The sequence below is a fragment of the Hydra vulgaris genome, chromosome 12, assembly GCF_038396675.1.
Source record: "Hydra vulgaris chromosome 12, alternate assembly HydraT2T_AEP".
Lineage (NCBI taxonomy): Eukaryota > Metazoa > Cnidaria > Hydrozoa > Anthoathecata > Hydridae > Hydra > Hydra vulgaris.
The window spans coordinates 83,664,725-83,675,604 of record NC_088931.1 but is presented as its reverse complement, the minus strand read 5'-3'; the positions used below and the strand labels follow the sequence as shown (position 1 = coordinate 83,675,604).

Sequence of the window (10,880 nt, the reverse complement as noted above, 5' to 3'; positions counted from 1 at the left end):
TAAATATACCTGTCTTTATTTTAATATTTACGAAATCATTTGTAATAATTTGATCTAAAGATGTTGCACTTTCTCTAGTTACTCGCGTTGGTTTATTGATTAGGAGAATATAACTATTTTGAAAAATTGTGTTAAAGAAGTTCTTAATGTTTTTATTTTTGTCGTATTCTAATATATTAAGATTAATGTCACCAACAATATAAACCGATTTATTTAAAGATGATTTTTTTTTAGTTATACTTTTAATGTGATTTTCAAATGCCTTAATACTTCCTGAGGGCGGTCTATATAAAGCATGGATGACGATATTTCTTGAAGTTTTATTAATAATTTCAACACATAAAGATTCATAATCATTAGTGGTTGAACTTAACTGTGGTTTCCTTTTGAATAAAATTGAATTTTTTATGTATATACACAAACCTCCACCTTCCTTATTAGATGCTCTAACTTGATGAATTACTTTATAATTAGGTAATTGAAAATTGGAATTGTTTTCAATGCTTACATCGTTACACCATGTCTCGCTGAGACAAATTACCTGAAATCTAATGTCAATTTTATGTAAAAATTGTTTCAATGACTCAAAAAACGAATTATCTTCCATTCCTTTATCAATAATTTTTGAATGTGGGTTATAGTATATCGGGCTTGTATTTTTAATTACTTGACTATCGTTAAAAAAATTATAATCGGGATCCGAATAGTTGTTTAAAATTATTGGCTTTTTCTGTGAATTAAAATTTATGTTTGATAAAACAATATTATCAGCCATTTTAAATAAAAAAATAAATCAATATAAATTTAACTAAAAAAAAAATAATCATTTAACATGATTTTTTTTTTCTAAATTCTTTAACAATGAGCTTATCATATATAACAACAGAATATTTACCGTTTATCCTATGCGTTTTGCTTTCTTCAAGAAGTTTCTAGCGAAAAATCCTCGTTAATATAAATTCCAGAACCTTTTAGTTTGTTGGCGTTTTTTAAAATCTTTACTTTGTCTTTATAATTTAGTAACTTAATTACAATTTTTCTAGGCTTTTTAACATCGATAATACCAGTTCTGTGCGCTCTTTTACATTGAGGTTATTTTCAAGAAGGTTTATTATTTTTACTTCCGTATCATCCCAGTTTTCGTTATTATTTTCTTTGACTCCTTCGATTCGAAGATTGTTTCTCCTTTGACGATCTTCTAGTTGTCTAAATCTATTTTTTTCATTCTCCCCTATGGTTGCATTCGACCATATTTTTTTTTCCACATCACTGACTTTTTTATCATTTATCAATTTTTTTTCCAAATTGCTGACTTTTTTATCATGGCAATCCTGATAGAACGTTAGACTTTCTTCAATGTCTTTTTGTATTTTTTCATACTTTATCATCTGCTTGTTTGTTTTTTTAAGATCGGTATTTCGGTTTTCGTTTTCCTTTTTTAAAACTTCACAAGAATTCTTTAATGTATTAATTTGTTTTAGCAATCCATCAATTCGATCGTTAGCCAGTTTTAAATTTGCACTTATTAACGCTAAAATATCTTTTTGTTGTTTTTGGAACATTTCTTGAAATATTTCACGAACTAATTTTATTGAGACTTCAGTGTTAAGTTTTGAACTCATTATTGACAAGATTTGAAAAATAAATAAATAATGGCAATTTAGTGCAAAAATTTTTTATGCAATGGCGTATATTCCCATTGTATATTTGAGAATGATCAATAACTTGGTATTATATAGAATATAAGGTCTGGTACGTTTTAAAAGTGATAAAGCATATGATAATGAGTGTTTATGTTGACTTAACTCAAAACCAACAAAAAATAATTTAGTGCATTCTGGCAGTATACCCCTGATACAGTATATACAATAAAAAAAAGTACCGGACCGTTCCGGCTCTATGACATCGCTGATATATTAGATATAAGAAATTGAAATGTAACACTTAGAAGCCAGGAAAAAATATTGTGTTACATAGTGTTATGGAACATATTAATTTTTAAGATTTAATTTTAAGATAAAAACTTGCTTTTATAGAAACAAGCAACTAATTTGATTCCGCAATTTTCGGGTATGGGTGAAAAATGTACTATATAAGAAGTTATCGAATTATAAAGAAGTGCAAAATCACAAGTTCATAGTTAATGACTTAATGAAAGTTTCTTAAAGTTTAGATTTCTTGATAAAGTAATGTCTCTTTTTTTAGCACAAATATTATCTTAGTTAAATTACAAGAAACGTGCTAAATAGAGGTTTACACGAGGTCGCCGTATAAACGTCAATTTAGTTGAGAGCTGAGGCCGAATTTGATGCATCTTGTTTTGTAATCAAAGCGCTTTATTTCTTGCGGTACTTTGGTTGCCCGATGCTGGATGCGTTCTATGACATTTATATCTTTTTCAAGATGCGGGCACCAGGCAGCGACTGCAAACTCAAGATGTGGGCGTATAGAGGTGGTGAAAGTTTTTTTTCCATATTTTGGTGTCTCTGCTGAAAAAATAAGTTTTTCAAGATTCCAAGGACTTTGTTGGACTTAGCCTTTGAATCCCTAGGTCTTTTTCGGATGTTGACGACTCGAGTAATGTTCTAGTGACGCTCTTCATTAGTCTTTGTTGTCTTATGGTTAATAAAATTTCAACTATGTGTGCTTGAGTATTTTTGTAAAAATGTACTTTTTTTATTTTTAAAATAATTAATAAATAGGTTTTTTTTCTCCAAATTTCTTGTAAATCTTAGAGTAAAGCTTAAAGTTTTACTAAATGTTAAAAAACTCAACCGTAAAGAAGTTTGTTCAAAATAGTTATCAATTTTTTTTTACTTTTATTTAAAGATTCATTTGTTTAATCTTTATAGAAATACTAATACGATAAAAGTTAATAAAACTATTTTGAACAAACTTTTTATTACACAAACTGTTGTACTCAATGAGAAAAGTTTTGTTACATCGTGTCGTGTTTTCAGAAGTAAACAAAACGTTCTAGTCAACTTTTTTTTATATCAAAATTCAGGTTTTTGAAATCTGCTAATCTGTTGTTTAAACTCGCACAAAAAAAGGTATTGGTTGGTGGTATTGCAAAGTAGAGGAAAAAGTTCAATACTGTATATCCGGTTAGGTGATTCAGTCAGTATTAAGTATAAAAAACGTTTGGAAACGATGGAAAGTTAACCGCTTAAAAAATAAAATGATCTTCAAGAGTGTGCACAAATTGACGATCTGCTAAAGTGGTGTCTACCTATGTGTATGCTGCTCCTTCATTCCATGTTAACTTTTTAAAATTGAAATCTCCGGTTAAACACATTTTACTGTTTAACATATTGTTCTGGACTACATCCGAAACAAAAACTAATGATGGAAACATTGCCTTTTCAAAATGTGAGCGTTTAGTAGAGTCATTGCGTTTAGCAGGAGGTCTGCGAATACACCCAAACAAAATGTTTTCTTCTTTCTTTGTTAGAGTACACCCTAAGTATTTAGTAACATTTTTACGTATCGTTACGTATCAAATGTTTGTTAATGTTACGTAACAAAAAGTAACACTTTTAACGTTACGAGACACAACATTGTAAACGTTCCTTAATATTTTATAACTTTTTGTTTTTTATATATATTAATATCTTCATATATAAGTATATGAAAATATATATAAGCATATGTAAATATAAATATATATTTGAAGTAGATTGTTATATTTACAATCGAGATTAGTACTCTTCGTTAAATTGCGGTTACGAAGTTTAACGAATATTCGCTATTCGACTTCGCTTAACTTTGAAAGACATTTTTAAATAAATATTCGTTGGTGCTTATTCGGATCATAACATTTTTTTGAATTGAAAGCAAAATAACCTAATTTTTTGGGGAAATTTTACCACAATTACTGTCGCAATTTGCATTTAGAACTCGTGTTGATTTTAAGTATTAAAATCAAACTTAAAATTTTTGACAATAACTTAGCCAAAACTTTACAGAATATTTGGAAATAAAATAAGTTTGTCTCTAATTTTTGATTTTACCAGCACAATGAAAAAATCTATTAAAAGAACAGCATAACTAAGAGGCTACTTTTTATTTTTTTGTAGTTACTTAACTTTATATCTTAACTCTATACCTATAAAAGATAATACATGACCAACAAGGCCGCCGCACGCAAAAAAAGGTTGAGGAGACACTACGTCTCCTCAACTTTTTTTGTGCGCGAAGAAAGCGCTTTATAACTATCTTATTACATAAATCAGCTTCAAAGCCTATGCACTAACATTTCAGTTATATAAAGTTAAATAAACTTATGATAAAAATTCTTAAGAAGGACTACTGTCAATCACTGATATCACATAAACACTATCGTCAATTACTGATATTACCATATCATTATTTAAAATGACACGCACCAAAGTTTTTGAAAAAAAATTCTGGCATTATAAAAAACATTCTCCTCCCCCATAAAATTAACAAATTAAATAAAAAACGTTTTAAATGGTAATTCACCTCCTTAATGCCATGAAGGCAACTACATTCGAGGAGGCTACTTAAATTGTGGTTACAATTTACATAGCCTCACCTTGCGAGGGACGTGGTGGGGATCTTAGATCGAACTCAGAATTTCTCGCTTATGAGGCGAACGCTCTGCCACTACACCACTACCACATTTGTCCATTATATGTCTTTAATTTGTTTATAAAACATTAATAAATTTTATACTGCAATAATAGAAAAATACTAATTCTGCCTTATTAAAGTCTTTTTACTTGAATTAAAAACAATAGTGAAAGTTTTATTAAAATCTAATTACAAATTATGGTTCGTTCTTTTATTGAAAATGAAAAAATGAATAAACACGCCTAAATTATAAAAATCTTCTAATTAAAATAACCCAACTTTTTAAGACATAGCTTTTCTGTGTCATTAAGCGTTTGAGCGAAGTTTGAAAAATACGGCAACTGACAAAACTCTTCGAGAAAATGTGTAAGGATAGTCTAAAGAAAGTTTTTAAATTAAAAACTACGCGATGTTCTCTCTCTATCTCTTTTTATATGTATGTATGTATGTATGTATGTATGTATGTATGTATGTATGTATGTATGTATGTATATATATATATTATGAATGATAACAGTTGTTGCTTAGTTATTTGTAAGTATAATATTATTACAATAGTCTAATAAAATAAAATATACTATCATTAGCTGATGAGTTATCTTTAATTAATATATTCATTTTAATTTTGTATGAGTGTCGAAATTTTACTCTTTCTCATAATCTTGAAATTTGTTCGAAACTTAAAAAGAAAATTCTAAATAATTTTGGCAACTATATAACGCACAAAGAGATTTATTTAAAAAAAAACAAAAAAAAAACGTTTTTTTTAAAAATAAATCTCTTTTTTAAAAAAACGATTTAAAAAAAAAAGTTGAAACAAAATTAACGACTAAACACTCAATATATTCAAATTTACATCTAAAAATCCAATAAATACTTTTTAAATGTACCGATCCAGTATTTAATTTTTCAAAGATAAACAACGCTCCTTGTTTTAGATTATATATATATTTTTTCAATGCACCAATCCATTATAAAATTTTTAAATAAGCTTTTTTAAACAACGCTCCTTTACTATATTACATATAATTTATCAATTAAATAGAAGAATTGTATATGTGAAAGCTTTTTATTTGATTAAAGTTTGAGTTAAAAAACTAAACTGCTTTTAAACTTGCTTTTAAATCTAAAACTTATTTTTCTCAGACATGCAATTTTTTGATTTTTTTTTCACTGTATTGTATCTGAAACATCTCAATTCTTAAAAACAAATTCTAGATTCAAATACAGAACTTTAAATTTATCTGATTAAGTATAAGCAGTTGCTTATAAGTTACCTAATGTAAATGTTTCTAAACAAGAGTGACCAAATATTTCTATACCAAAGTATGTATGATATCCTGAAATGAGTAGAGCGCTCATACTGAGATGACAACCTTTATTTATTTAAAGATTGTGGAATCTATTTCTTTCACAAATATAAAACTTATGTTATATAGTTATATTATATTGATAAAAAGAAATATATTTTTGACAAAAACGAAAAAATAACCTTTAGATCTGTGTTGTTTAAAGGATCTTCCTTTGTGTCAGGATCATCTTCAAAATCTTCCTCTTCATAATCTAAAACATGAAACGTATATATATATATAATGAAACAATTTCAAAAAAATATATATTATAAAAAATGAATGCAAAAATACATAAAAGTATAAAAATATTTTATTAGATTTAATAGCCATTTAAAGAAGAAAAATATTCATTGAGTTTATCTGACCTTCAAACTTATTTCCTTGGCTAAGTATTGCCTCAATCGCCTGCTGAACAGTTATTTCATTTGAGTTATCTCTAATGTCTTCCCAATCATCTTCCTAAAGTTAAATTAATGTTTTTTTTTAAAAAAAAAACCAGTAAGAAATTAAAAAAAGTAAAGAAATTAAAAAAAGTAAAGGAAAAGCAAGTAATAAAATCAATTACTTGCTCAAAAACTCCTAAACTGTGTGAGAACTAAAAAATTTTTTTTTGTCAGGTTGGGTTAAAAGTATTTTTTTTTTAAATTTGCTTAGCAGATCTAAAAAAATATATTTATAAGCAAATTGCTTGGCTAAAATATTTATCTAGCTACTATACCTCTTCACTGTCTTCTTCCTCATCACCTTCTGCATTTTCAGAAAGCTCTACTTGCACCAATTCAGCAACAACCAATTTAAACAATTTAAAAGCCACTGGTATCTTAGAGAACTCTGCCTCTAGAAAAAAATATTGTAAGCTAATACATGTAAAAAAAGATGACATTCTTAGAAAAAAAAAGAATTAGAAATGATGATTCTTTGAAAAGATGATTCTTTGAAAACTCAACCTCTACAAAGCTTGTATAATTCATAAAAAAAAAAAAAAAGTAAAAAGTTAACCAAAAAAACAAATACCTTTTTTTGAATGAGATCGTAGCACTCTTCCTTAAAAGAAAAATTTTTTTTATTAAACTTATAAAAAATAGAATATAAAAAATTATAAAATATAAATTTTTTTTTTATTTTTCAACTCTACTACCTTCTCCATTAATTATTTCATCACCATTAACATGAATAGTCTCAAATCGAACATCATTAGTTGCCATGATATACATAAGTAACTTACAAATTGCATCAATACTAGAACCATAAAACATATTTTACAAAAAAAAAGTGTATGAATTAATTTAATAATGTAACAATAAATTATTGTTACATTATTAAATTATAATTATATTATAAAATACAATATGATAGTTATATTACAATATTACAATTATAATACAATAAAAATGCAAACAATAACCTCGATATAATCTCATATCCTCCGATAAAGCTAGAATGTTTTGCGCACCACTCACTTAAAATATAATCTAATGCAGAATTTCCAGTAGGTCCAGGAACCATGCTTAAAAAATCCAAGGTTGCCTCTAATTGATTTCGTAACAATTGAATAAATACCATAAGTAGCGACTAAGTAAAAAAAAAGTCAAGATTGGATATTTTAAGTTGTAGTAGTTGTAAAGTTTTAGTAGTTGTAAAATTGAATTAGTTCTAGTAATTGTAGAAGGGTTAAAGTTGTAATAGTTGTAAAGTTGTAGATGTTGTAAAATTGTAAAAGTTGTAAAGTTGTAGATGCTGTAAAATTGTAAAAGTTGTAAAGTTGTAGATGTTGTAAAATTGTAAAAGTTGTAAAGTTGTAGATGTTGTAAAATTGTAGTAGTTGTAAAGTTGTAGATGTTGTAAATTTGTAATAGTTGTAAAGTTAAAGTAGTTTTAGTAATTACAGTAGTTGTGAAATTGTAGTAAAAGAATTACCTGAGTAATAGTAAAATATTGACATTGCTGCAATTTGCTGAGAACTGATCTTAATATAATTGACAAATTGTCTCCTAACATTGATCCTGCCTGTAAAAATAATAATAAAAAAAATTGATGTTAAGCAAAGAGCTGATTTTTATTTTCAAAAGCCCTTTTTCATAAAAAACAAATTTAATTAGAATGGGGAACAAATGATTAACCATGATTTGTAAATTTTAAGGTTAATACTTACGAAAATTCTACAAAAAAATATTTAAATCATTTTTATATTCAACTGATAAAATAAATAAGCAGGTAATTTAATTTTAAACCTATTATAGGGGATTTTTATTTTAACAGACTAGTCTGTATTTTAAACATTTAAACAAAAATATTTTGTTTAATAGGCAAAATGGAATATGCATACATTAATGAATAGAACAATAGACACAATAGATTCTAAATACATCCACTGATAATTTAAAATTCAAAATGATTCAATTTATAACTAATCATATCAGTCAAAAGGATCATCTTAGGCAAATATTAATTAACCAAAACAATGGATAATGTTTAATATTAGCTTTTCTAACACCAAAATGAAAAAAATTGGGATCTACCTCAAACAAGACAAAAGAGTTCATGCTGTTTGAGCAGGATTTAGAATAGAAACTCTGAATTCTTCACAAAATTTACCGTTTTGAAAGATCATGACACAGCAACAAAAAACGCATTAAAAAAAAAATTAAAAATTAACCAATAATATTTTGCTTGAATTGATCATTCTTAACAATGAGTTTTGGTCATTAGCACATCAAAGAAAACTGAGGAAACATTTAGTCCATGACAAAAGTTCCTAAATTACTAACGAATTCAACAGCACAAGGCATTAAAGTGAAGCAATTAATTAATCAACGTTATATCAGAAAAAGTTCTAGAAACCTACAAAAACATTAAAGCATTGCTGGATTTTACACAAACAATCTTTAAAATATCATGCAATCTAAAACACCCTTGCAGTTAGTGTGACATTAACTCAAAAATTCTTTTTAATAGAGGAGCCTAAAGATACATTTGCAACTTGAAGATTACAGGGCTGACGACACGGATTTCAAAGTGAGGGGAGAGGGGCACAAACGTCAATTTAAAAAAAAAGTCTTTTATATCTAGAATTTTCTTTAAAAAACTAAAAAAAAAAGAAGGTCCTTTAGAAAAAAGTGTGTGCCAACTCCCCCCCCCCCTGCCGTTGGCTCTAAATTACTGCAAAAGATTCCCCTGTAAAGCTAAGCATTCAAATACGATTTCAGAAAGATTTATTTAATTTATTCGTGAATGAGTGCAGTGACTTGTTAAAGAGTGTTGACATCAAAAAAATATTATTTTTTTTGAATTTATTTCATGTTTTAATAAAAATTATTTAATTTAAAAAAAAAATGCTGATCCCAACTTCTAAAATGTTTACTTATAAAAAAAAATTGCCGATTTTCTACAATTAAAAAAATGACCACATTTAAATAAAAAATTCTGTAATTTTTTTGCTAATAAAAAAGATAACAAGTAATATTAAAAACGAATTTTTAAAACCCAATGCTTTTATATGTTATTAAAACACAAATTTGCAATCAATATTTTCTGATACTATTATTTTATTTTATTAACATTCGGCTGTATGCGTATGTAAAAAAACTATGTAATATATAAATGTAATGTAAAAAATAATTCAGGGAGAGGCGGGTCTCCAACCTCAGACATTCCATTTACGAAGTCAACGCTTTATCCAATTAAGCTAAACACGCGTATGAGTAGAAAACAAATAAGGTACTTATTTTAAAAAAATCTTCTTCTTTTTATATCAAAAATAAACTTAACTAAAATTAACTAAATTAACTGACTTATTACAAAACTAATTATTGAATATTTTATTGTCATCAAGCAAGAGTATGTATGCAAAATTTGAAGAAAATCTATCATCAGAAAGTGACTCAAAAATTGATTGCAACATTTGATGATCACAGACAAACAGAGACGAGGAGTTAATAAAAGCATTGGGAAAAAAAAGGGGGAGAAGAGGGTTGTTTAAAAGTTTTTATACATAAAAGAAATTCAAAAAAGTTTTTAAAGAAAACAAACTCAAATATCATATTTTACACACATAAAACAAACAAACCAAATACCCTGCTCACGCGTTTAAACAAAATGCGTAATTAAAATATTCTTTAGTTGTTTTATTTAAAAATATTCTCAAGTTGTTATATTTAGACGATTTTTTAAATTCTGCGGTTCAATTAAAACTTTTATATGTTGAAAAAAAGCTTTTTAAGATATTATTAAAATTTTTTTTAAATATACAGATATGAAATTTACACCCAAAATTGCATTAGCAAAATCACATTACGTCCAAAATTACATTTTCGGGTTTATTAAAATCTCATAATTTAATTTTTTTGATAGCATTTTTTAGCTTAAGAAAAGGCGTGTAATTATAAAAAATCGTCTTTTGTTTAAATAGAAAAAAAAAAGTAAACATTTTGCAATTTTTGTCGCGTCCTTATCGCGTCAGAGAAAAAGCTTTCTTTTAGATTTAACTTGTGGTAACTAAGTTGTTGTAATTCAACTTTTTTTGGACCTTTACCATATATTAATTTGTTGTAATTTATCTATTCAACAAATTGTTAAAAATAAAAAGCGGTAATTGGTAAATGTAAGCGATAACCACTTTTTATATTTTAATTTAATGTAGTAAAATATATTAAATAAATTTCTTAGTTTAAAAATTATCGCAACATCAAAAATTAATATTAAAATTTTAATTAATATCTATACTAAAGTAGCATGTCTTCATTAAAGAAGACATCAAACGATTTACATTTATTAGCAATAATTATTCAAACTAATGTACTTTATTTAATAAAAATTCAAACCTCTTTTTTTTTTTAATATAAATTTTCTACTTTTTCTATTAAAGAAAAAAATTTTTTTTTTCCCCCCCATAAATTGATTTAATTGTATTCATAAAATCAAACAATTTTTAAT

General features: G+C 26.3%; 1 protein-coding gene across 1 annotated transcript in view; it reads right to left on the bottom strand.

Moving 5' to 3' along the window:
- Nucleotides 1-4,720: 4,720 nt before the first annotated feature.
- Nucleotides 4,721-10,880, bottom strand: part of LOC100213557 (importin-9) — an 87,313-nt gene continuing 81,153 nt past the window's right edge. Inside the window, exons 23-30 of the mRNA XM_065814716.1 lie at nucleotides 7,866-7,955; nucleotides 7,354-7,520; nucleotides 7,087-7,187; nucleotides 6,963-6,992; nucleotides 6,667-6,785; nucleotides 6,314-6,407; nucleotides 6,089-6,159; nucleotides 4,721-4,973 (exon numbers count right to left, since the gene is read on the bottom strand). Coding sequence (XP_065670788.1) covers nucleotides 4,857-4,973; nucleotides 6,089-6,159; nucleotides 6,314-6,407; nucleotides 6,667-6,785; nucleotides 6,963-6,992; nucleotides 7,087-7,187; nucleotides 7,354-7,520; nucleotides 7,866-7,955 — 789 coding nt within the window. The 3' untranslated portion in view covers nucleotides 4,721-4,856. The remainder of the gene's footprint in view (nucleotides 4,974-6,088; nucleotides 6,160-6,313; nucleotides 6,408-6,666; nucleotides 6,786-6,962; nucleotides 6,993-7,086; nucleotides 7,188-7,353; nucleotides 7,521-7,865; nucleotides 7,956-10,880) is intronic.